Below are 26,724 nucleotides of genomic sequence, written 5' to 3' on the forward strand. Positions count from 1 at the left end.
GCCATATTCATCTTACACCTGTTTTAGTTGTTACTAACTTAACAAGTGCAGTAATTCACTTAACAAGTGTGGGAAGAAAGGTCTTAAAATGAGGCAAAACTCACTTAAAAACTGTCACTTTGCTATATTTTAGGCTCTGGTTTAGCATGTTAAATGAAGCCAGGAATTCTGGTTTGTTAACCATGAGTTGTGATTTAATGTTAAGTAAATCAGGCTACTAGAGTTTATTTTTAAAAAATTGTCAAAAACCCTTGGTTTAACAGTATGTGCTGAGAATTATAAAGGAGATCAGTTTGTTTTTTTGTTCCCTTGTGTATTGGAATTCTTCATTTATTTTTATGGTGTGAAATATCTACCTAAAAACTCAAGACAAGACTATTAACCGGAGGTAGTATAGAACTGAGAACACTTTTTTCTTTTCCATCACCAGATGAAAAACCAGTACAAAAGTTTACTTTTTCTTTTTTTTTTTTCTTTTTTAATCGGCAATAAAGAGTGCATTCAGTATAAATTCAGAATAAACATGGGTAAGGTCAGTATTGTTTTTTTCCGGGTTCCCACAGCCTTTTTCTGTGCTAGCCAGTAGCACTACTGTATACTGACCACTTTGATACAACATCTACCTGACTATGAAGTGAATTTAATCCTAAAGAGATTACAAAATCTATCACATTAATAGTTGTTGACGTCTATCTCTCCCTTTCATTGTGTAGAACATTGCTATAATTTTCAGTAGGACAGTATTTCCCAGATGGTGTGTAAAATGAGGAAGAGTTGGATAGCTTACATTGTTCCCATTCCCAACTGCATGGCTAAGTAACAGTTCAAGGCTATTCCTGTCTTAGGCATCAATAACTGATTGTTATTTGCAGCCAATCAGAAGACAATCTTTCAGAAGACACATGAAGTTGATACCTCTCAAAACCACTCTGCTTGGGGAGGTCACCAACAAATAGAACAAAGCAAAACCAAAATACATAAAAGGAAAAAAGGATATTTTCCCCTCCTTTTCTCCTTTTCCATGCAGCTCTTCTTTAACCATGCTGAGAGCCACCCAGATGATAGTGGAGATTGGGAACAATTAACCCAGAGAGAAATCATCCAAGAAGTGGGTAACAGAGTTCTCTTGATGAAATCAATTTGATTGAAACACAACATGGGCTGCAAGTAGTTTCTCTCCCTTTCACATTTCTTTAAACCCCCTCCCCCAAGGGTCTCCCCTAATGTCTTAGCCCTGTTGCAATTCACTTGTTCCTGAGATGAGATGGAATGTGTACATGTCCTGTGAAACATATCAAAGGGTTTTAACTTGTTGCCTTCTGTTTGATTCTCTCTCTCTGTCTCCCTCATTCCATTTTTCCTGCTCCACTGGTTTCATTGAGGAGGGAAAGGAGGTTAATAAACTGCTCCAGGATTGGGAGGAGGCCCTGGAGATGGGTGATGCATAGAGCCAGAAGTGGGCGGAGGTCCCTGTTGTTGTAAGTGAGGCCCGTTCAGATTTTGATGCTGGAACCAAGAATTATGATCTTCCAGGTAGCTTGGGGTAGAGTTATAAGAGAGTGGCTGGGGGATTTGGCTCCTGCTGGCTGGGTTATTATGAGTATTACTGTCCCAGAGGGCAGGAGATGGTGGAGAATTACAAGCCATGGAGTCACTGTTATTTGGGCTGTGTTCCAAGGGGACCTCTCCATTTTTGTACAATTTCTTAAACTTTGATCTACGATTCTGGAACCAAATTTTCACCTGCAAGAAAAAGAGAACATTATTTAATTTGCAGAATAGGCTGTGGTCTATTCTATTCTATTCTATTCTATTCTAAGCCAGTCCTTTCCCCACCAAAAATAGAGCTCCGCATTTCCTCCATCAACACAAGGAAAAGTATTATTTGTCCAGTTCAAGGAGAGGTCTGTGGCTCAGTGGATTCAAGACTTTTCATGCAACAGATAATGGGCTCAAATCCTGGCATTTTCAGATATTTTCTTGGAAAGGCTGGATTAGATAGTTCAAAGATCTGATATGGATTCACATATTGTATTAAACCATGAACTACAACTATGCCTGACTGTAGAGAGGCAAGGCAACATTTTGTTTTGTTTAGTTTTGGCTTAGCATAAACAGTGAATCTAATTACTATTCCTCAATCTAACTCTAAAATGCAGAAAGTTTGTGAGAGTAAATCACAGGGGTAATAGCAATCTCTGCTTTAAACTCTTTCTAGGAATGTGTAGAAGAAAATAAGCATATCCCCCTTTCCTTTTGAAAAGTGGGACTACAAGTCAGTTTCTAAAAATGGTCTATCAATCATTGTATTAATAGAAGCAGGGAACTGTGGCTCATTGCAAAAAATGTCAGGTGACAAAAGCTTGCTCAAAAGGTTTTACAAGTCTTTCAAGGATGCTAAACATTGGGATTGGGAAGACTGTCATGATGAAATTTAGGGCAGGGCTGGAATACTGGCCTAGCTGGCTGGAAATCTTTCCAATACTACTGTAGAGTTGTGTGACTCCATCTACATCCCACTCTAGAGAAAGAGTATCAGTAAAACAAAAGAAAGTGGGTGGCAGGTAGGAAGAAAGAATAAAGGATCAAACATAGTAGAGACAGAAACTCTTCCTAATCAAAACAAGGAAGCAGGAAGACTTGGGGACATCTGTTTTGTTTAATTGAGAAACATCCATTTTTCTTCTGTGGGCAGGAGAAATCTCTCTGCTGTTAGTAATCAATGGAAGAGCCATGGTGGCACAGTGCTATGAATGTAGTATTGCAGGCTAATTCTGCTGACTGCCGACTGCCAGCAATTCAGCAGTTTGATTCTCACTGGTTCAAGGTTGACTTAGCCTTGAGGTTGGTAAAATGAGGACCCAGACTGTTGGGCACAATATCCTGATTCCGTAAAACAGCCCAGAGAGGGTTGCAAAGCACTGTGAAGCAGTATATAAGTCTAAGTGCTATTGCTATTGTTTTGGAATTGGCATTTTTTTATTCTGAGCAATCAATTAAAATGCAGCTATCTTGACTGGCTAATAATTCTTTAACCTGCAATAGGATAGGATTGTGAACTCACAAGAACAGACCATATGATTTAATCTGAAATAATCCAAAATCATTACAAATTGTTGATAACAGAGGAACAATCTCCAGTGTCATACTTTTTATATGTCTGGACTTCAACTATCAAAACCCCAAACAAAAGGGAAAAGGTGTTTCTGGACCTTTTTAATTCTAGTAAAGTGCATCAAATCTATTTCTGCTCAAGGTGGAAAAGTACAATGTGTCAGAATATTTTTTAGTAAAGGAACTGCAATTAATAGATGATTCTTCCATTAGTATTCCATTTTAGAGGGTGATAAAATATACAAAGGCAGCAACTATGGTGAACATATGCAAGTATGTATGAATGTCAGATAGTAAAAAAAGAAAAGAAAAAACAGAAGGGAAAATGCTAAAGAAGAAGTGGAAGGACAACTGATAAGACTCAAGGATATCATTCAAATCTACAAGATTAAAGAAAGAGCTCCCCCTCATGTCCAAAGAAAACTACATTCTCGGTATTTCTTTCATTTTCTAAAATCTGACCTTAGAAAAATTCCTACCAAACTAGGATGGAAGTGATGAGACTTCCATAGTATATAGTGATGTATTTTAATTAAGACACATCAGAAATTCGAAGCCTGTGCATCTTGGTGATACTTTCCAAAAAACACCACCGTGTATGAAGGTGTGAAGTATTTGTTGCTAGCAAAAAGCTCTGACCAGTGAAGTTTGGGGAATTCTTCGGTGCCTTTCCAAAAGTCAGCTGGACTTTCTTAGTTTATTCACTTCTCATCCAGAACTGAAGAAGCTTCTTGGATGAGAAGCAAACCATTTTCAAGGAATAAACCAAAAAAGTCCAGTTATACCAAAGTGAAAGATTATATCTCATTTGTTATAGATGGCTGTAAGTATATTCTAATACCTCGGGAATTATGGGTTGGGTTATGAAATTCACACTAGACAATGTATTTAGGCAAATAGTAGATACCATACATTTAATGCAACATTGTGTAAAATGATTCAAGCAAGCTAAGCGTGGAAAAAAATGCAATTTGTCTCTGGTGGTCACCCAGGGAAGGGAGGAAATTCTTGCTTTGACAATCATATGGCTACCTCATACTCAACATGAACAAAACCCATCCTGTATGGGAAAAACTTCAGATGATTCAGACATATGAGCAAAGCATCAGGCCACCTCCTACCACCACCACCCTTGAAAAAAAAAGTCTAACGAAAAAAACTTGGGTCAGTGACCATGGTGACCCTAGGGGAAAATTCCTTCCTGACTGTCATGGGGCAGTCTGTGTTTGTAGGAACAAAAACTCATCTGTACACCCCGAGAGCATTTTGTTGGGTGCAATTTTCGATGTGTCAGGTTGCCACCACTATGCTATGCTCTTGACCTATCAGAATCCGGAAGCACGCCAACTTGCTCCCTTAATTTAGATCAAAGCAATTAAGCAGCCTTGTTTTCCTCAGGGTGCTTGGCTGGCTCCGCATTCCAGTCCAGCTTCTTTACCAGCCCCTCGTGACCTGCTTAAGGAGGGAAGGCTTGTGGGAGAGGATGACACACAAGATAGCTTCATGTCTGAATGTGGGAGCTGAAACAGAGGAAGCTAACTTGGTTGGGTGTGTGTGTGTGTGTGTATCACCAATCACACATGATGTTTTGGAATATCGCATTGAGCAGTGTGAGTGAGCATTTGGCAAAAGGCCAGAATATTTTAATAGGAGTCCAAAGAGTATAGTTTTCCTCACATTTATTAAGTTGTAACATCTCTACAGAATTGAAGCTCGGTTTGCTTAAAATCTAAGCTTATGATAAAAGATACCTTTCTACTTTGGGAACCATCCTAATATGCCCCTTTTTCTGAATTATGATTGAGAAAAGAAAAAGTCATTCTCATAGCCTAAGTATGTTATGGCCTTTGAATTAATCTGCAAATGTCAGCCACTGCCAAATTAAACTATACGAGCAAGAACTAAGGAAAAATATTTTTATATTTATATTTTGGGAAGCTTCTGCAGGAGAGAAGATTCCTTCAGTTTATACAAGGATTATTCAGGAGGTTTTGTTTTTTTCTTTTTGGGGACATACCTACCAATTTATCAATACCCTATATTAAAATGATACCTTGAGAATTTCTTATGTTGTTCTATGATTCCAACCAATCCTGATGTTGACCATGGTGGCTACTACTAATGAGAAAAAGTCAAATGAGTAGCCCAAAAACCTTGATCTCTGATCTAGAAGGAACTTTCCAAGATTTAAAATAAAATTGTTCTCACTGTTAGGAAGTTTCAAACAGATAATCAGAGTTGGAAGGGACCTTGTAGGTCATCTAGTCCAGGGATCCCCAACCTTTTCGACGCCGCGGCCCGGTTCCGGCGTCAGCTGGGCGCCGCGGCCCGGTTCCGGCGTCAGCTGGGCGCCGCCATCTTTTTGACGAAAAATCACTTTCGGTGACGTCACGGAAGTGATTTTTCATCAAAATGGCGGCGCTCAGCGCTCGGTGAGCTTTTTCGGGTAGAAATGGCTTTCCCGGAAAAGCTCACCGGAAGCGCTGGCGCCGCCATCTTTTTGATTTGAAAAATTGCTTTTTTACCAAAAAGATGGCGGCGCCCAGCAACCAGCGGCCCGGTAAGGCTTGTTCCGCGGCCCGGTACCGGTCCGCGGACCGGCGGTTGGGGACCCCTGATCTAGTCCAACCCCCTGCCCAAGCAGGAGACCCTACACCATTTCTGAAAAATGGCAGTCCAATCTCTTCTTGAAAGTCTCAAGTGACCTTATCTCCTAATCCTCTAAATTTGTGTTCTTTAACTTGGCAACTTTTAAGATGTGTAGACTTTGCTGGTTAGGGGGTTCTGCTTTGCTGGAGACCATGCTGGCTGGGGAATCCTGGGAGCTGAAGTTGAAGTCTACACATCTGAAAGTTGCCAAGATTGAGAAACACTGGCTCAACAGAAGAGTGCTTTGGACATTTCTAAAATGATGGAAATATATTGTGGGTACATACCCCAAAGGGGAAGTTGCAATCTTAAAGTTTGAAAAACATTGATTTAAAGGAAGGCTATGGTCCTCTTCATACTTACTTGGGAACAAGGTCACTAAACATAGGGAATGAGATCCAGATCAGATCATGTTTAGAGTAGATCCCATTGCAATAAATGGAACTCCAATAAGCTGTGATTAAACCTAAGTCTTATTCCTTTCAAAAGGTCTGTTGGCCATGACTATGTCCAGATCCAGCTAATGATTATATCAATCCAATAATGCAGTGCAAAGTACATTATCTAAAATAATTTCAAACAAACATATCCAGAACTCAGAATGGGCCAAAAATCTAATATTTTACTTTGAGGATCTTTGCTAGATAACTATTGAACTAAAGAAACACATATTACTCATATGGATTTTTTATAGAAATGTGTTAAATATTTAAAACCTAAGATGACCATTTAGTTCAAGTTATCTGAGAAGAATCCGCAAAAAATGAATGGTGAAAAAGGCATCCTTGTTATAGGTGATACTTTTCATATAATTTTGTAGATTCTAAGATTGAAGAATCTAGTAAGGATAGATCAGATTAGGTTTTTTTTAAAAAACAAATTTTTAAAATTGTATTATAACTTTTACATTATTGTTTTATGGCATTCTGATTAAAAGTTAAGCCCTGACAATAAAAAGTATATTTTACCCTGATTTCATCCCTGTCTAAGAAGTTACTTTTTGGCAATCCAGCCTTGTTTATTAGTTTTCTTTTTCTTTTATGTAAACATATCTAGGCTGCATTGATCTGGATGACTACTAGATGGCAGTAAGCTTTCTTGTATCTCTTTGCTGCCCTCTCATGGTTGCCTGAATTTTTGGAGGCAAGATATGATATGTCTCTAGCCTCATATATATTTATTCATTTATTAAAGGGAATTTTCAGATCCATTTAGTTTTAGCCTTTTTACTAAACTCCTAAACTTGCACTCCTATTTCACTCTAGGGCCATACAACCTCACATACAGCATCAAGGGCTACTGGTGAAAATATAAGAGTTTGTTTGGGGATAGTGTATGCTGTTGTTCCTTTTGTTCTTCCCGTTTTCTTTTGGCTTCATTTTGAATTAGTCGACTGAACATTAGGATAAATGAAAGGAAACATTTTGATAAAAGGATAGTAGCCTAATGTTGAATCCAAAACCTTCCCAACAAATCTAAGCTGTCTAGTCTGCCTTAGATATTTGATGGGTTGTCTAAATCTTTGTTTCCCATTGCTATCTTTAGATAAACCATTAATTTTCTCTGGATTACAAATTGGCTATATAGCCAAGACAAATAGCTTGAGCTCTTACAACACGTCAAGCTAAAATAAAATTGACAATGTAGTCATGTAAACTTAATCAGTACAAACCATTTATAGTTCAGTGTATCCTTGAATAAAGCCAATGGGAACAGTGAAAGATGCATCTTGCTTTATTACTCCACTGGATGTTGCAAGAAGGTATTTATGTATTTTAAAAACATTTATAATTATAGTGAAAACTTGGGTGCCTAGTGGCTACGTTTATGCATAGTGCTTCGGTATTCAATTAATCCATTTTCTGAGTTCTCACAATATACTAACATATAAATTAACCAAATGAATACACAGCTAAGTCACCAATTGAAACTTTTTTTAAAAAAAAAAAAATCCCACCCTCAGGTTAAAGGCAGCGTTTGCTTCCATGTATATATTACCTCATTGCTTTAGCTCTTATCAAACAAAATGAAGAACTTTAGAAATATTTTCAGTCTAACAGATCTTATCCATGGTTGTTTGGAAATACATCCCACTAACTTTGAGTAGCTAGGCTCCAAGGTAAGTGTACTAAAACTGCAGACTCATGTATCCATTCATGATTTCCCAGAACTCTTCTGCATCTTAATTGGTCCCAAATCATTTTGCAAAAGATTGTAACTTTGCTCTGAGGCAATAAAAAAAAAAAGATGAAATACCACTCAAATCAGTAAATTTAATTCATGGTGTAATAGCTCTATGGCTTCTATTTTTATTTTAAAAAAAAGAAGGCGGGGGCAATGTCTGTACCAATAAGACCTGCTAGAGAAACTAGAAACTGAAGTCCAGAAGATCTGGGGGGTTCCTGAGCTGAGAAAAGGGAGATTTGAACAAGAATCTTTTTTGAACAAGAATCCCTTTTCTCAGCTTGACCTGCACTTTGGTGAGTTGTTTCCCAGGCAGAGAGGAGGCAGTGAAGAAGAACGTGTCTTCTCACCATTCACAGCTAAGCAAGGAGATGGAAATTCAGCAAGTGGAGCTTGCATAGAAATGAGGACTTCCTAAAATTCCCTCTTCAGCACAGCTCTGAAAAGTGAAGTCATCTTTTTCTGCATCTTAACTGTCTTTCAACCATAGTTCCTACTTTGCAAAATGTGAGTTTGAGACCCCTTTTCAGAGGACTTGTTTTTTTTTTTAAAGAAACGTGTATCTATAGTAAATAAAAACATAGTACATGGAATATTGTTCCTTCTGTCAAATGGCAACTAGCAACCTTTAGACTCAGCAAGGCCCACAATAACCAGTTGGCCCACTGATGTTCGTCTAAAGACTAACAATGAATTCTTTTTCCACTCAAGCCAACTTCCTTCTTGGAGTCATCAATTCTCTTGGCCTAAGCTCAGTTAGCTTCAGGAGGAAAAAAGGGGGAACCTGCCAAAACACATACTGGAGGTTGCCTTGCCCCACCCACATGTTTCCTGCAGCAATGCTCCTCCGCCTCTCTGGCTAGTCAGCATACCATTCTGGATCTTTGGGTCTCATCCAGATACAAGTAGGCTACAGGACTAAAAGGACAGAGAAAAATGACTTCACTCCTTCCCATCTTTGTTCTGTCCCAGCTTGCTTACTGTGGTTCTATTATTACATTTTGTGTCGATGGCATCTCATGCTTTCTCTAATTAGAACTGTCATCATATGACAACAGAGGAACTCACCACCTCATTTCTGTGATCCTCTTCATCCTAAGTCAATACTGTGTTTAGGCAGAATCCACACATTTTTAACTTCTCAGCATGCAAAAAGCTATCTACCATAAATGGTTAACAGTCCTGAAAAACAGTAGACTCTCTTGTTTTTTTAACCCATATGTACACACATATAAAGTGACCTATTTAAAGAAGTGAGAAAACAAATATGGAAAAATCATTTACAAAATATAATGAAAAGAGAAGAATGGATAGATTGGAGGAATTTTAATAACTAGACACTAGTGAACTGATTTTAATTCAACCAATCTGTAAACCCCAAATGATTATGAAATAATTTTTTAAAAATAACAAGGTTAGACAGAGCATTAATTGTCAACCTTGGAGGTTTTTTTTTTATTTAATTTGATCTTTTCCTTTTTCAAAACACACTGTGGATTTTTACTAATTTTCAAGGTCTAAAGTATTGCATTTTGAAATTTTGTTGGCATTGCAATGATGTACATTTCTTTACCCTCACGTTCAAAGGTGAAAGGCTAAACAAAACTGCACACATACTTTTTCTGTCTTGTGATCAGCCTTCCTTCCAGTTTCTAAAGTTTTACCTGTGTCTGTGTTAGTCCAAGTTGTGCAGCCAACTCTGCCCTCTCTGGCAATGCCAGGTACTGTGCCTTTTGGAATCGCCTTTGCAAAGCTGCCAGCTGGTAGCTAGAGTAAATTGTGCGAGGCTTTCGGATTTTTTTGGGTTTTCCATTGACCATTCGCACTTCAGGTTCAGGTTCTTCCTTCACTGAAGCTGCAAAAGTGAGACAAAAGAAATACTCTAGGAGAGAGAATCCAAATAGCAGAAGAAAGTATTGTAGTGACACTGAAAAAGAAAGTACTGCTGGTTTCTAAACCTTTGATAAAATATGTATTCCAGCTGTAGAATCCATGCTTTGTTCCAGCAGAGGAATACTAATTCTCAGCCACTAATCTGCTGGATAGGTCAAGGATAATTTGATTTATATGACAAAAGAACAAACCCTATATTAAAAATAATTTACTATAATTCTCCTGGAATTGTAACTTTTGCTCTTTTCAAGGAGACATCTATTATTTCTATCAATTACCAGCAATCTCAGGCAAGACAATCTGTCCTTCCAATAATTTCAAGAACTTGCTGTTTACCTCCCTATTATCTTTTTCTACACACTTATTAAGTAAAACAAGATGCTGAAATGCAGCCAGCATCTGCCTCTGCATTATCACTTTAACCTGCACATTCCTAGCTATTACTTCTCTCTTCTATCGAAAGTCAGACCAAGGATGAAAGAGGGTCTTAAAGGACTATGCAAAGGATTCTGCAGGAGGTGTGCTGAGCAAATACATTAAAACTAAGCCTCCCTCCTCTCAGTGGAATTTACTCATGTGTAACTCTTATCAAAGAGCAGCTGTTTCGTAGTTTGTATGGAGCTAGTTTGAATCATATCATTGCTTGCTTGTTGGTGTAAGTCAGAATAAACTAAAGTTCAGAGGTTCTACTATTCAATTTACTGAACAATTAGGACAAGGTGGAATTCCATTTTTAAAAAAAGGATTTCTGAAAATTGATTAAACTTTTTATTCTTTCCTTCTTTTGCTCAATGTCTCTCCCGCCCCCACCCCTGCTTTTTATTATTTTTCCTCCAATTCATTTTTCTTTTAGGCTGTCCTTTCTCTCCCTACCCTTTTTTTTGTTCTTTTTTTTTTTTAAAGGACCAAGTCAGAGTTCAATTGCAGGATACAGCCTACTGCTTTGCTCTGTCTTAAGCTTTCTATCTCAGAAATGGACTTCTCCATGCTTCCGTTTTGACCTAGCTTTATTTTTTTTTTAACAATTTATTTTCTGTCTCACTGGATGTATTTGATGTGGTTTTTTTTTTCCCTCTTTGGCAGGAAGCATTGTCCAGTTACATTGGAACCACACAACCCCGTATTCCCTTCCTGAAATATTTGTGGGGAATGGGGGCGTAAGTTATAGGCCTCAGATGGTTGTAGCCAAAATCTACATGCTAGTTCTCTTTAAAGATAGAATTCTATCATTTTCATCTTTACACCATTATTTTCGCAGTTGTGTATTTTGTCTTTACGTTTCCAATTTTTATGTTACTCCTTTCCCAGTTTTTTAATTCATAAAAATAAACAGATGTCCTTACAGGTACCAAATTGTGGGTGTTGATATCAAGATTTTAACCAGCAAAATAACAAGTTTTATACACATCACAGGTCTGTGTGGGAGAGAAACAAGCTACTAAAAAAATTAGCACATTTGGTAAAATACTGTTTTAGAAAAAATGTGGGGTTTTTGTTTTTTTTTAAGGAGAAGGGGAAACTGGATTATTTTTTTGTCTCAGGAAAAAAAGTTTCAGGCTTAGCATTATTTTTTCTTTAAGAAAAAAAATTCAACCCCTCCCCTTAAACAAAAGATGGAATTTAAGGTATTGTTGCAACAATAGCATTTGCACTTTGTAAATTAAAGAGTAGCCATGAACTAGCACACAAAACTGGAAAAAAATGTGCACCCAGGAAAAAAAAATAGTTAAAGGGAAAGGGGGAGAAAGGCTGTTTGAGCACCGATCTTGAACCACAAGGGATCAATCAGTCCTCTGAAGAACTGAGAATCTCCACTCTGGAAGGGGGGAAAAAGATGTGGAGCCCCAAACTTCCTATTGCTGAATTTCATAACTCCACAAATTCAAGTTTCCAATTGTAAAAGTATTTTTTTTTTTTTTTTTGGTGGCAGAATCTGAATGGGGGAAGAAAAAAAAAGGAGGAAAAATGATTTCAGTTGTGCCTTAATTGCCTTTTACAAGTGAGTGGTGGATTGTGCCTATGTTTTATATATAAAGCACAAAACTCTGAAGGAAGAATAGAATCCCATCCAAGAATGTAATGGTTAGTGGCAGAAAAGTTTGTGTGTCTCAAATGTAAGAGGGACTCAGTTAAATTCATTTCTTTCCACTAGGACAATACTTTCTGGCAAGGCAATATCTCTCTCACATATACTCATTCACATATTCGTACCCCATTGTTTGAAATATCTCCAACAGAGTTGGAAGAACATTCCAATAGATTCCAAGCTATTTAATCTCCCTGAACCCCAAAACAGAGTTATCCACTCAAACTCACATACTCTGGACTTTTCAAAACTTTCGTTACCTGTTTCTTGACTGGGTAGCTGCTGATCCCGGAAAGGTCCATATTGTCTATATGAAGTGCTGTAAGCATAGTCAGATTTAGGGGAGTAGGTCCCCGTCGCCCCCATCCCATTGAAGTTAAATTGGGGGTGGTATGCATAGGGATTCATAGGCTGAGTATAAGGCTGGCTGGGGTAATATTCATGCTGAGTGTGTGGGGTGCTGTAATATCCCACGTCGGTGATGGACGATTCAGGAAGCGTAGGGGAATCTTTGGTGCCCGCATGGCAACTGATTGAGCTGGAAATGTCAGTCAAAATGCTGCTAATCTTCTTATCAAAGGGTCCACTCATGATGAGAAAAGCTCGCGAACGGAAGGTCCACGGCTTGACGCAGAAAACCAAAGAACTAACTAACTGGAGCAAATCTTTTCCACCTTCACGTCCTGTTGAGTAGTCTTACTCAGCCATGGTTCCAGGAATAGTATCAGTTGCTGCTTCGGCCGCCGCTGCTCTAACGATTGCCGTCCTCTAGAGAAAATGTGTAAGAAATCCAACCGCGCAAGCTTGCTTAAACCCTCTAATTAAGAGAAGGGTGGATGCTACATTCCGATTGGCTCCAGAAATATTGCCTTCAAGGCAAAACATGCTCTTCCCCTCCCTCGCTCTGTCTCTTTCTATCTCTCTATACTTTAAAAAAAGTATGGATTAGAAAATAACTACGCTCCCACCACTACCCTTGTAAGCACCTCTTTCTCCTTCTCCTGAGAACTCGGAACTGCTTGAGGGAGCCAGATGCCAGAAGTGGGGGGTTTTCTTCATCTCCCCTCTTTATTTGGGGAAAAGGATTTAACAGGATGGCTGGGGGAAGTATATATTGAAACGGGGAAAGAAATGGGGAAATTAACTCGTGGGTGTGCTGAGAAGCATATTTTGTTCATCCACTTTAAGGTGCATTTCAGATTTAGGAACTGATAAATATATTTTATTTGTGGGGGACCTGCTTCCAGAAAACCTGTCTGGGGTTTCTAAAATCACACAAACACACGCACAAATAGGGCATTATTTCTTTTTAAAAAACAAGTAAAATAGCCGTTCTTTTGCATCTCCTTAACACTTGATTATGCAACAATTATTCATTTGGGAAGCACTGTATAAATCTTCATTAGCCCCCACCCCAACAAAAGCAAATAGATTTTTAAAAAGTTAAAATTATATTTCACTACATTCTGTTAAGAGCAATGGAATACAATTTAATTATTTGCTGGGTTCTAGAGGACTTCCGTCATAATAAACTTTTAAAATTGGATCTTGAGAAACATGTTTCCCCATTTCTTAATCATCTCCTTAGATCAGGGGTCACAAACACAATTTACCTGGGGGCCGCTGGAGGCAGAGTCTGGGTGAGGCTGGGCCGCATAATATTATACTTTATATTATACTTTATATTTATATTATACACTAATATTATACTTTCATATCACGGTGGGGGCCACAGGATATCGTCCTGCGGGCCGCAATTGGCCCACGGGCCGCGAGAATGAGACCTCTGCCTTAGATAGACCACAGTGTATTAGACAACTAAGAAAATCAAGATATAACACACTCAGGAAATTCTTGGCTAAGTTTGGATCTGATCTTCATGTTGTTGTGAGGATTGCATCACCTTAGTGTGGAAATGGAAAGATGATAGATAGATAGATAGATAGATAGATAGATAGATAGATAGATAGATAGATAGATAGATAGATAGATAGATAGATAGATAGATAGATGATAGATAGATAATTTGGGCTATATGAGCAACTTTTCATTTGTATTGTATATGTATTTCATATAGTTTTGGATAGAGTGACAAACAGCCCAGGAAAGTCTCTTCCAAACTCAAAATATAATAAAAGTCTGGATTTGAAGATTGTTCATATTCAACTTTTAAGACTAAGTATATTTTTTTAATTGGAGTTTTTTTTCAAATAGGCTTTATATATTTTCAAGAGGACATGCGGGGTCTCACAACTGCATTTCACTACAATGGCATGCAAGAGTTGAGGCGTTCTTGGCTTTGTGAAACACTATTCCAAAAGCTGGGCACCCCACAGACTTATGTTTTTCTAGGCATAGAGACATGAAATCTAAGAGAAAAGCCTAACCCCAAACCTCCAGGCTTAACATGGATTGATAACCACATTTGTTTAGCAAATCAGTAACCATTTGCAGAACTGATCTCAGTGCTATTGGAAATTTCTTTTCAATGCAAAGAGCAGCTTCTAGGGAAGGATCCCTGCAAAAGGTAATGGGCAACCCTTTAATTCTTTATTGCTCTGTCCTTGAAGATATCTTTGAAATTAGCCTGTGTAATTTCTCTTTAAAGAAACAAATACATGAGAATCTTGAAACTCACCTGAAAACGTATAAACACCTTTCCAATTAAAGAAATATTAAGTACACCTGCTTCTTCAAGGACAAATCACACAGGCATAACACCTGTGGCTTTTTATTTGCTTGTTCTTGGGAGCACATATCCTGTATAATGTATTATTACTTTTGAAGGGGAACGATATGCAGAAGATTACAAAGACCCTTCATGTGGTATATGGTCATCCCCTTTTGTGTGAGTTACAACTTTCAGCTTTCTAAGCTCCCCAAGATATTTAAACATGCAAAAATGCAGAAGATAGCATTGACATTTGCTTACTATGTATTTACGAAAAGTTTAGAAATTTATAGTTGGGCTGCTAAATGTAGAAATTGGAGCACAAGGTTGTTTTTGTAGCAATATTTCTGGGATGTAGGCAGTTTGTGACTACAGATGATCACAGTAAGACAGTTGCTAAGAAATTGAAGAGAAGTTTGTGTGGGTGGCTACCTTTGGCAAGCTGGTGGGTGTGTACATGTGTGTGAGCAGGCATGTAAATATGTACCAAGGCAAAAGATTCACCAATAAATAACCTGACTGAGATATGTATATAGTATATATAGGCCTGAACACAAGGGGGAGGGTTTGCACAAACACATTTATGTGCACATATGTTCATGTTTAGAGATAGAAAGGACATAAAATATGCCAGATCTGATATATATGTATCAAATGTGAATGTATATCAAATTTTTAATGAATACGTAATACATTCAAAAATGAATGCTTATTTCAACAAAGATAATTTTTGAGATCATCCCATTTGGTCTAGTTATCACATTCTATATTGGCATTGTTCAAAGGACTGGATAGTCTTCTTTAAGGTACAACCTCATGGCACCTCCTGAATATAGCAGCTATTAAGTGGACCAGTCCCAGAGCAACACAGTATGTTTATAATTCAATACTGTAGAATACTGTTTTGTAGACAAAAGAGTTCAAATACATAAAATAGGTAGTCCTTGACTTACAACTACAACTCAGCCCCAAACTTCCATTGCTAAGCAAGACAGTTTTACCTCATTTTACGACCTTTCTTGCCTCAGTTATTAAGTGATTTACTGCAGTTATAGTAAATGGTGGGTACAAGAATCTGCCTTTCCCCATTGGCTTTGTTTGCCAGAAGGTGATCCCATGATACTGTCACCATCATAGGTGCATGCCAGTTGCCAAGCACCCAAGTTTTAATCACGTGACATGGTGATGTTGAAATGGTCGTAAGCATGAAAAATTGTCATAACACATTTTTAGTGCTGTTGTAATTTTGAACTGTCACTAAATGAATGGTTGTAAGTCAAGTTTATTTGTACATTTTCTTGTACCTCCAAGTAACACTGGAAAAATTGTTTTTTCCCTAAAATCCTGCAAAAAAATTGATTAGCTAGAAATCTAGAATCACAATAGAAGAATATATATATAATTAGGTTGAACTGTGGAGTATTAATGACATTACCTAGATGGGTAATGAAACATCTGCAAGCAAGCCAGCCATGCTGCAAGCATCAAGGACTCCAGGATTTAGAATTAGTTGAGCTAATAGTTTGACCCATTATAATGCAGCTTCCTTTTTTCATACGTTTTAAATTTTGCATTATACCATAATAAAATTTGTAGTTTCCTAAAAAAAAAGTTTTATTTGTCGCATTTATACCTACCTTTTTTTTCTTGAGAGAGAGAGAAAAGCAATGGACAGGGAAAATTTTATTCATCCTGTTTTATCCATATCAGACCTTATTTTTCAGATGTGGTTGATAACACTTGCCATCAAATCAACCTAAGATGGAGAGTGGTGCATTTTTTCATGGCTCATTTCCCTTTCTTGCAAACAAAATGGCAGTTTAAGAAAGGAAGTGTGGAGCTTCCAGTGGGAGAAAGTGGAAAAGTCATCAAAGAAGAAACAGTATTAGGGGCTGCTAACTTTCTGCTTTATCTACTTAACAGGGTTGGAAGAAGAATGAAACAGAAAAAGTGATTGGGGTAACCCTCAACTTACAACCAGATGTGAGCCCAAAAATTCTATTGCTAAGCAAGACAGTTTAAGTGAGTTTTGCTCCATTTTATAACCTTTCATGCTACGGTTGCTAAGTTAACCATTGCAGCTGTTAAGTTAGTAAGATGAGTGAATCTGGCTTTTCCATCAATTTTTGCTTGTCAGAATGTCACAAAATGTGATCATATGACTCTATCGTAAATACCATGCCAGTTGCCAAGCATCTGAATTTTGATCACATGACTATGGAGGTACTGCAATGGTCATAAGTCCCTTTTTCAGTGCTGTTGTAACTTCAAATGAATGTAAGTCAAGGACTAGCTTTAATTGTTATAACTATAATACATAAAAGTATGGTAAATGTAGGATAACATTTGGACTCTCAAATTTAGCCCTTCAGCATGTGTAAAATAGATTTTGCTAATTACCAAAAAACAAATCTCAAATGAGTAGAGATTCCAGAGCAGGAGTTATAAAATCCAGAAAGGCATTGAAATCTAAGAATGTCCTATTTGAGGCTCTTTGTTCTTGGCTTGAGCTGGTATCTTACAAAGAGATTTTCAAAGAAAAGCACGAAACACATGGAATTTATACAAGGATTGCACATTGCCTGGGCCAGTGGCTCCTCATTCCTAATGCAATCAAAATTGAACCAAGTTACAAATATTATAATCTACAGTGGAGAACTAATGTTATATATTTTTTAAAATAAAGAACAGTACAATACCCTTTCTAGGTACATCCTTTCTCGATACAATTTGTCGATTTGATTTACTTTCTTAGCAAGTTCTGTGTTCATTTAAAAGCTGCTCTCAAAAACAGTGCAGCCTGTGAAATCTAACCTACCAATTTATTTAATCCAGGATCACTCATGAAATCCTCAGTTTGTCGCCATCGTATTTGGATCCCAATATCTGGAGATCCACATTTGGAATTGCAGTTTTGGAGTGAAAGACAGGTTTTTTTTCATTCTAGCTGACAAAACTTATCATTAAGCAGGGGTTTACTCCAAAAATAATGAACAAAATAGAACAAAAATAAACAAAGGCCTTTATTTCAATGTGCTTGCATTTTTGGATTTCCTAATAATAATTTCCCATAGAAAATTTTTGGGCCCAAGTATCAAGAGCCCATCATCAGAACATGTTTCTGCCAAGCATCAGGATAAATATCATATTTTGAACTAAATTTACCTTCTAAGGATATCCCACCCAATTGGATCATTTAGACCTTGGATTTAGTCAGGTAACTATACTACTTTTCCATGTACCTAAAGCCAAGCCTCCAAAAACATTCTACTGCCTGGGGGAAAAAACCCATCTTTTGTCCTAAAATCAGAGATACAATTTGACCAAATAATCTTAATGTCTGAAACAAAAAAAATATTATGAGCCACTTCAAGAAGAAACCTTCAAATTTCTAGGTTCTATCATATCACAAGACTTAAAATGGACACCTAACATCAAAACGTCATCAAAAAAGCACAACAAAGAATGTTCTTTCTGCGCCAACTCAGAAAGCTCAAACTTCCCAAGGAGCTGCTGATCAAGTTCTACAGAGGAATTACTGAGTCTATCATCTACACTTCTATAACTGTCTGGGTTGGTTCTGCAACCCAACAAGAAGACATAGACTTCAGAGGATAATTAGGACTGCAGAAAAAACAATTACTACCAACCTGCCTTCAATCAAGGGCCTATATACTGCATGAATCAAAAAGAGGGCTGTGAAAATATTTACAGACCCCTCACATCCCGGACATAAATTGTTTCAACTCCTACCCTCAAAACAATGCTATAGGCCACTGCACACCAGAACAACTACACACAAGGACAGTTTCTTCCTAAATGCCATCACTCTGCTAAACAAGTAATTCCCTCAACACTGTCCAAATATTTACAACGTCTGCATTACTATTACTATTAATCTTCTCATCACTCCTTATCACCCATACCCTCCGACTTGTGACTGTATGACTGTAACTTTGTCACCTGTATCCTTACGATTTATATTGACTGTTTCCTAGTATGATTTGATTGCTTATTTGTACCCTATCACTATTATTAAGTGTTCTACCTTATGATTCTTGATGAATGTATCTTTTCTTTTTATGTACATTGAGAGCATATGCACCAAGACAAATTCCTTTTGTGTCTAATCACATTTGGCCAATAAAGAATTCTATTCTATTCTATTCTATTCTATTCTATTCTATTCTATTCTATTCTATTCTATTCTATTCTATTCTATTCTATTCTATTCCATTCCATCCCATCCCATCCCATCCCATCCTATCCTATCCTATTCCCAGGAGTAAAAATATATTTCTCCTAAACTGATTATCAACTGTTTGTTGGCATTTTGCAATCTGTAAAATCAGCTGCCTAAAGGAAATGGCTCAATTATAATGTAATTGTAGGACCAGCTCTAATGCCAGCATCTCATGTTTAACCTTTCTTGAGAATTTTTAAAAATACTTGTCACTTTAACAATAATCCATAGACAATTCCCCATCTAGACTCAAAACTGAAAGCATGCAAGTATTTTTGAGGCATAAATGTTCTCAAGCCATACATGTATAGGTACTAGGTATGAATGATGCATATATATTAGAAGGGCACATTAGAGAATGATTTTAAATGAATAGATTATATGATTGCATGACAATTCATTTTATATTAAGGAAGATCTTGTTTTCCTACAAGATCCTGGTCATACAGGTCACGGAATAATTTGTTGAAAGGAAAATGAAGTGTTTACTGACCCCCTTTAATTAAATTGAACATAATAAAAATCTAGCAATATTTGTTTAGATTGTTTTTTTCTCCTTACGTGATATTTTAAAAAACCTGATGTCACCGAACCCCTCCCCTTTCAGAAAATAGTAAAATATTTATTACTGCTATCTTGGTAGCTTTATCCTAATGTGAAGTGAAATAAAGATTAAACATAAAAGCATATTATATACAAGATATCTTTATATTAGGTGACATGCACACTATTTTTATGGTATCTTCAAGTCTATGTAACATTTTAAGAAACCATTAAACAAAGTATGATGAACGTTTGCCATCTGCTGGGCAATACCTGGTATTAAAATATTATTCATTGTCAGTAAAGCTGGTTTGTTCTGGTGCCCTCCATAGGCTGAAACTTGGGAATTCTGGGAGTTAAAGTCCATCCATCTTAAGAATCCCAAAGTTGAGAAACACTGCCCCAGAGCCAGGCAAGCAAAGGCACAGAATACTGAAAACTGCTCCATTCTAAATGCACCTTTTCCTGGTCATATGACCTAGGGAAGGGTTGCTGCTCCTGATACTTAAAAAGTTGCAACTGTATATCATTGTCACATGAATTTACTTCAGTCCTTCTTTTTCTTTTACTATTTAAGTGCCTTTTTAAAAATTCCATCTGAGCTTCGTCTTAACAGCAGCAGACCCTGCTTATCTTCTAGCTCCCAAGGTTCTTCTATTTTTCTCTCTCATGCTATGCCATACCACCTTCAGGCTATTTTCTCCCAGGTAATTTATAGCATCATCCAAATATCTTTGGGCCAAGATAAGAATAATGGGGAGAAGCTTTATATTGCTGTAGCAATGGCTAGGCGATAGTAGAAAAACTACTGCCTTGCAATGTATTGAAATGTAACTTCTGCCATGCCCAGACAAGCCAGTATAGTTGGATGGGTGATGGAAGTTGAAGTTCGAAACATCTGGTGGGTGCCAGATTGCTGGATTCTACCTAGGATACACCAGACATTTCTTCATTCCAGTATGCCTTCTCTTATGTTTGGTGAAACACTACCCTCTAGTGGCTTTGCCAATGGAACTGCACTCTTTTATTGCTTTACTGTACAATTGAGGAATTGTACTGTGTGTTTGACATTAACCGAGGTTTATTTTATTTTATTTGTTTGTCAAACATGTACAAGATAACAAGTATAAATATGAACATATTCAAGAACAAATAGAGTAAATACAGATAAAGGGGGACAGTAAGACAGGGACGGTAGCAGAGGTGGTATTCAGCAGGTTCTGTCCAGTTCTGGAGAACAATAGTGGAAATTTTAAGTAGATTGAACTGGCAAATACCACCTCTGACTGGAGATTTTAAAGTATCCTTCCCCTGCCATGCTCACGTAGCCACGCCCACAGAACTGGTAGTAAAAAAAATTGAATCCCACCACTGGTGGACTTATGCATGCCCCCTTTATGGACCTCTTAGGAATGGTGTAAAGTCCATGGTAGACAGTTTGAAACTGTGAAGGGTTGAGGCTGCAACAACGGAGTCAGGTAGGGCATTCCAGGCATTGACCACTCAGTTGCTGAGGTATTTTCTGCAATCGAGTGTGAAGCGGTTTACCAGGTTGTTTGCCTGTGTATTATTGTGATTGAGGCTGAATAAGTAAGTCGTTGACAGGCAAGATGTTATAGCAGACAATTTTGTGAACTATGCTTAGATTGGACAACAGGCAGTGCAGTTCTAGGTTGTCCAGGCCCAAAATTTCAAGCCTGGAAGCATAAAGAATTCTATTGTGAGTGGAGGAGTGGAGAACTTTTCTCGAGAAATACCTCTGAACCCACTCAATTGTGTTAATGTCCAATATACAGTGTGGGTTCCAGGCAGACAATCTGTATTTGAGAATTGGTCTGGCAAAGGTTTTGAATGCCCTAGTTAACAATTCAATGTTGCTGGAGAAGAAGCTTTGCAAAATAAGATTAACAACTCTTAAAGCCTTTTTGGCAATGCTGTTACAGGGAGCTCTGTGGCTTAGATCATTTGAGATAAGCACTCCTACGTCCTTGACAGAGTGAGGGCCATCTATGAGATTGTTTCCACCTAACTTGTATTTTAGTGTTCTGATTATTATTTTTTTGACAATGTGTAGGACAGAGCATTTGTTAGTTGAAATTTGGAGTTTCCAATTGGGCGACCATTCTGACACATAGTCAAGTTGCTTTATCTAGACAAGAATCTTACTCTCAGCAAATGGCAGCCTCTTTGATCAGCGTTTCTCAGTTTGGGAAACTAAGATATGTGGCGCCATTTCGGGAATTCCAAAAGGCAAAAGGATATGATGCTGGAAGATGAGCCCCTCAGGTCAGAAGGTGTCCAATAGGCTACTGGGGAAGAGCAGAGGGCTAGTACTAATAGTGCCAGAAAGAATGAAGCGACTGGGCCAAAGCCAAAAGGATGGTCAGCTGTGGATGTATCTGGTGCAGAAGTAGTATTCAGAGGTTCTGACCAGTTCTGGAGAACCAGTAGTGGAAATTTTGAGTAGTTCTGAGAACTGGCAAATACCACCTCTGACTGGAGATTTTACAGTATCCTTCTCCACCCACCAAGCCACACCCACAGAACCAGCAGTAAAAAATTTTGAATCCCACCACTGATCTGGTGGTGAAAGGAAAGTCCAATGCTGTAAAGTTCTATATTCCACAGACTTTACCTTCTGAGGGTCCATTTCTATGACCTCACTAGATATTCTATATCCCAAATAATCCAATTGAGTACAGTGAAACTCACACTTGGATAATTTTACACATAACTGAGCCTCTAAAAGTTTCTCCAGGACTTATCTCACTAGTCTGACATGCTTGTCCATATTATCAGAATAGATTAGGATATTGTTCAGATATACCAATACACCCTGGTATAAATGTTCATGCAAAATTCCGTTAACGAGTTGCATAAAGACTGCTGGAGTCCCTTGTAGCCCAAAGGGCATGACTCGGAATTGATAGCTTCCAAGCGGACAGTTAAAGATCATCTTCTATTCATCTCCAGCACAAATACATACCTGATAGTACGCTTCCTGCAAATGCAGCCTCGTGAATACATGCCCCTTTGCTAATGTGGCTATCCCTTGATGAGAGGCAAGGGATATAGTGGTTTGGCGCACACAGTGTTGAGACCCCTGAAATTAATGCAAAGCCTCAAACCATTGTCTTTTTTCTCTCTTAAGAGAAATAGAGCCGCTATATGAGCATACCCTGGTTTGATGAATCCCCTCGCTAGGTTTTTATCGATGTACCTGCACATTTCACCCATCTCTTTAGGAGTCATAGAGTACTCCTGAGGTTTAGGTAGTTTCATACCCAGAAGTAGCTCAATCATACAGTCAGCAGGGCGATGAGGTGGTAATTAATCACTCCCAATCTCATTGAATACATCAGCTAAATCATTATATTCTCGAGGATACTTGAGGTTCTCAGAGTTAGCCACCAAGGTATTTATTGCAGCGGGTGTTTTGGCATCCGGCATGTTTTCCTCTGGTGGATCGTGGCCCACTACCAATCATATCTTCCTAAAACTGCCCTCCCATCGAATAGTTGGACACCACTTGTCAAGCCAGGACAATCCCAAGATCACCGCCTCTGTCATACGCTCCATCACCACAAATGAGATTCTCTCCCAATGGTGTCCCATATCCATCCTTACCGATTCCGTCCGATGTATGGCAGGGGCACCATCCAAGACAGACCCATCCACCTGTTCAAACCATATCATCTTGGCTAACTGGATTATCCATAGCCCCAACATGTCCACCAACTCCTGTGTCACCAGACAACGTGTACATCCAGAATCGATTAGTGCACCAAGCTGTACCCTCTGATTTGTTCTCAAGTTAGTAACAGTAATCGGTATGACAAAAGGGTGAATTGGTCTGTTTATCATTGGGTCATGCACACGACCTTCATCAGCCTCATACTCTGAGTGAGACGGCTTCTTAGGAGTGGGTGACTTCTCATCAGGGGATCGCTCTGGTTCAGCATTGGCCTCCATTTGGACCACCCCCCTGGAATGTTCTGGGCTTTGTCTGGGACGATCGCTGGTTCTGGTACTTCCTCTATTTGGTAACTTTTGTGGTATTTTGGAAGCACTTAGAGGAAGTATCGGGCACTCAGCAGCTCTGTGCCCAAGTTGGTTGCAGCAGAAACAGGTAGGGGCCCCTCTTTCCCATTGGGGCTGAGGCCTTGATGTAATGTTTGCTCTGTGGCCTTGTAGTCCCCTCTGAGCTCTGGGCACTACCTCACCCCACACCTTCAGCCTGAGCAACCCCAAATCTAATTCAATGGCCGCCTGGTACCAATCCTGTATTCTAGGCAGAAATCCTCGATATAAACAGGCTTGGCATAAATCTTGGTCCAATCCTTCCCTCAATGGATAAATGATCAACCATTCAGGCCAATTGTGAAGCCTATCAGCGGCTCTTCTGAACTCTTTCACTGACCGATCCTGTTGTTTCACTGATAACAAATCATCTTCAGCTTGTTGGACTCAGGAACTATCCTTGAAATGTGATCTCAGGGCCTCTAGGAATAAACCAACATCGGCTAGTTCTGCTGATTGTTCCCTATGCAAATCTGCGGCCCAGTCCATGGCCTCTCCCTCTAATACCCCTGTGGTAGCAACTACCATGGCCCAATGGGAGGGGTAGAATCTACCACACAAAACAATGATCACCTGGTCCATAAAGAGCACCACCTTATCAGCAGCCCCATCAAACGCTTGTAACTGAGGAGGACCCCATCTGTTTTGTTGTGGTCCCCAAAATTCTGACCCCTGGAATCCCTGGGTACCACCCCGTGACCTACTGGGGTCCTGTGGTCATCCACAAAGTCTGCTCCACTCCAGTCTGAAGGTACCGCATCCGACTGTCGTCTCCCAGGCAATCCCATATGGCCATGGCTAGGGATCACTACAGGCCCCATTGTCTCCAGGAAATGTCCAGTCTGGGGTCCATGAGGATCTTGACCCCTATTCGGATCTGATCCCATTGGGCTAGAACTCTTCAAAGGTCCATGGGTCACTCCCAATGATCCAGACACCCCTCTATAGCCAGTCCAATCCTTCATATACCAGCCGGGTTGCTCTTGCAGGGATACTTCACCGAATTGAGTCATTAAAATGTCAAGAGTAGTACTTCCTGGAACTGTCCAGCCACTATTGTCCATATTCAGCCATCTACGCACCCACCAGTGCTCAGTTGTGCCAGGGCTGTGGACATTCCTCTGTGTTTTCCAATTATCCACTCTACCTTCTGCCTGCTCTATGGGTTCGCTAAACCTCACCGACTTGCCTGCCTTGCCTGACAGGGCAGACCACTGACTGCAGCATTGGGATCTCCATCTCTGCCTCTGGGCTCACTCCCTCAATCACCTCCACAGCCTCCTCCACAACTGCTGGTACATAATCTGGGTCTGTCCTGTCTGCCATACTTCAATGCAGTTACCCAGCACCAGTCACAAAGAAACAGAAAAGACTAGGCAGAGCTAAGCTTCTCTCAGCCGGTCCTATGAGTCTTGAAGATTTGCCTCAACAAAGTGAATACAGATATCAATTTCACTTCACTGAATTCAATGATAGTTTATTCCTTGAACAGCAAACAGCAAACACTTTCCTCCAACAAGAACGGCAAACTCTGGGTAAGGTTAGCGCTGGGAGCTTCCGCTTTCTAACCCCGTTTATGTTGTAGCAGCCACAATCCCACCTACACAAAGCTGAGCTCCTGGCACTCCTAACATAATTACCGTATTTGCCGGCGTATAAGACGACTTTTTTGCCCCGAAAAACATGCCTCCAAGTGGGGGGGTCGTCTTATACGCCGGTATATCCACTGCCGGCTTTGGATGCTTGTTGGACGCAGCGAAGGCGCCTCTGGCTTCCCGGATCCCCTGCGCCGCTTCCGCTTCATCCCGCCGCCTCGCTCCGCCCGAGGCTGCAGCCTTCCTGCTCTTCCCACGGCCCCTGGCACTCCGCCCTGCCGCTGCAGCCCCGGGGATTTCTGGAGGCGTTGCTGGTGGTGGTGGGGGTCGCCTTATACGCCGGGTCGTCTTATACGCCGGCAAATACGGTAACCTTCATTGCTGTAATCCTACCCTCGCGTCATCCTAATCTCCTGTTTCCTCTCTCTCCAACCGGCTCTGTGTAACTGATCCCCCATCATGTGCCCCCTTCACTATCCTCCCTGCGTGTGCTGGTAACTCCCCGATCTGCTCCCAGGTATCTGTCCTTTCCCTCAGCTGATTTCCAGGCTTCACAAACAAACAGCTCCACTTTGCGGCATCTGTTGCATCAGATGTGGAGCTTGACTTCGTACAATCAGTCAGGAGTGGCTCGTCGATTGGGAACTGCTAACGGGTCGAATTGCCTTCTCAACTGAGCCCCGGTGAAATGGCAGACTCTGAGGTAAGCGACGCTGCACTCAGAGTCCAACACCTGGAATGTAAGATCCATGAATGAGGCAAGCTAGTGGTCAAATGAGAGATGACAAGAATGAACATTGACATCTTAGGAATCAGCTAACTAAAATGGACAGGAATGGGTGAATTTAATTCAGATGACCATCAGGTATACTACTGCAGGCAAGAATCCCGCAGAAGTAATGGAGTAGCCTTCATAGTCAATAAAAAGCTAGGAAAAGCAATACTGGGGTACAATCCCCAAAATGACAGAATGATCTCAGTTTGAATCCAAGGCAAACCATTCAACATCACAGTAGTCCCAGTCTATGCCACAACCACTGGTGCTGAAGAGGATGAAATTGACCGGTTCTATGAAGTCCTACAGCACCTTATAGAATTAACACCAAAAAATGATGTCCTTATCATCATGGAGGATTGGAATGTTAAAATAGGAAGCCAAAAGATAACCGGAATAACAGGCTTAGAGTACAAAATGAAGCAGGGCCCAGGCTGATAGAATTTTGTCAAGAGAATATGATGGTCATAGCAAACATTGTTTTCCAAGAACCCAGAGACGACTCTACACATGGACATCACCAGATGGTCAACACAGAAATCAGATTGACTATGTGCTCTGCAGCAAAAGATGGAGAAGCTCTATACAGTCAGTAAAAACAAGACCAGGAGCTGACTGTGGCTCAGATCATGAGTTTCTCGTTGCAAAATTTAGGCTTAAGTTGAAGAAAGTAGGGAAAAGCACTAGGCCACTCAGGTATGAACTAAATCATATCCCTGATTAATATACAGTAGAGGTGACAAATAGATGTAAGGAATTAGATCTGATAGACAGAGTGCCAGAAGAACTATGGATGAAGTTTCACAACATTGTACAAGAGGTAGCAACTAAAACCATCCCACAGAAAGCAAAATGGCTGGCTGAGGAAGCTTTGCAAATAGCTGAGGAAAA

General features: G+C 39.5%; 1 protein-coding gene across 1 annotated transcript; it reads right to left on the reverse strand.

The window, feature by feature from the left end:
* Window positions 1–480: 480 nt before the first annotated feature.
* DLX3 (distal-less homeobox 3) lies at window positions 481–12,709 on the reverse strand. The gene is made up of 3 exons (XM_026669525.2): window positions 12,187–12,709; window positions 9,612–9,802; window positions 481–1,743 (listed from the first exon to the last, which is right to left on the reverse strand). Exons 1-3 carry the CDS (start codon window positions 12,515–12,517, stop codon window positions 1,396–1,398), a joined length of 870 nt encoding a protein of 289 aa, XP_026525310.1. The 5' UTR covers window positions 12,518–12,709; the 3' UTR covers window positions 481–1,395.
* Between the last annotated feature and the right edge of the window lie 14,015 nt (window positions 12,710–26,724).

Source organism: Notechis scutatus, chromosome Z (assembly GCF_049901735.1).
Source record: "Notechis scutatus isolate UNSWTSFEM ecotype Mainland chromosome Z, rNotScu1.2, whole genome shotgun sequence".
Taxonomy (NCBI): Eukaryota; Metazoa; Chordata; class Lepidosauria; order Squamata; family Elapidae; genus Notechis; species Notechis scutatus.

Coding starts and splice junctions, on each gene's coding strand:
- DLX3 (XM_026669525.2), bottom strand. CDS start 12,517: ATGAGTGGACCCTTTGATAAGAAGATTAGCAGCATTTTGACTGACATT. Junction 9,803..12,186: donor GCTACCCAGTCAAGAAACAG/GTAACGAAAGTT, acceptor TCACTTTTGCAG/CTTCAGTGAAGGAAGAACCT. Junction 1,744..9,611: donor TTGGACTAACACAGACACAG/GTAAAACTTTAG, acceptor TTTTTCTTGCAG/GTGAAAATTTGGTTCCAGAA.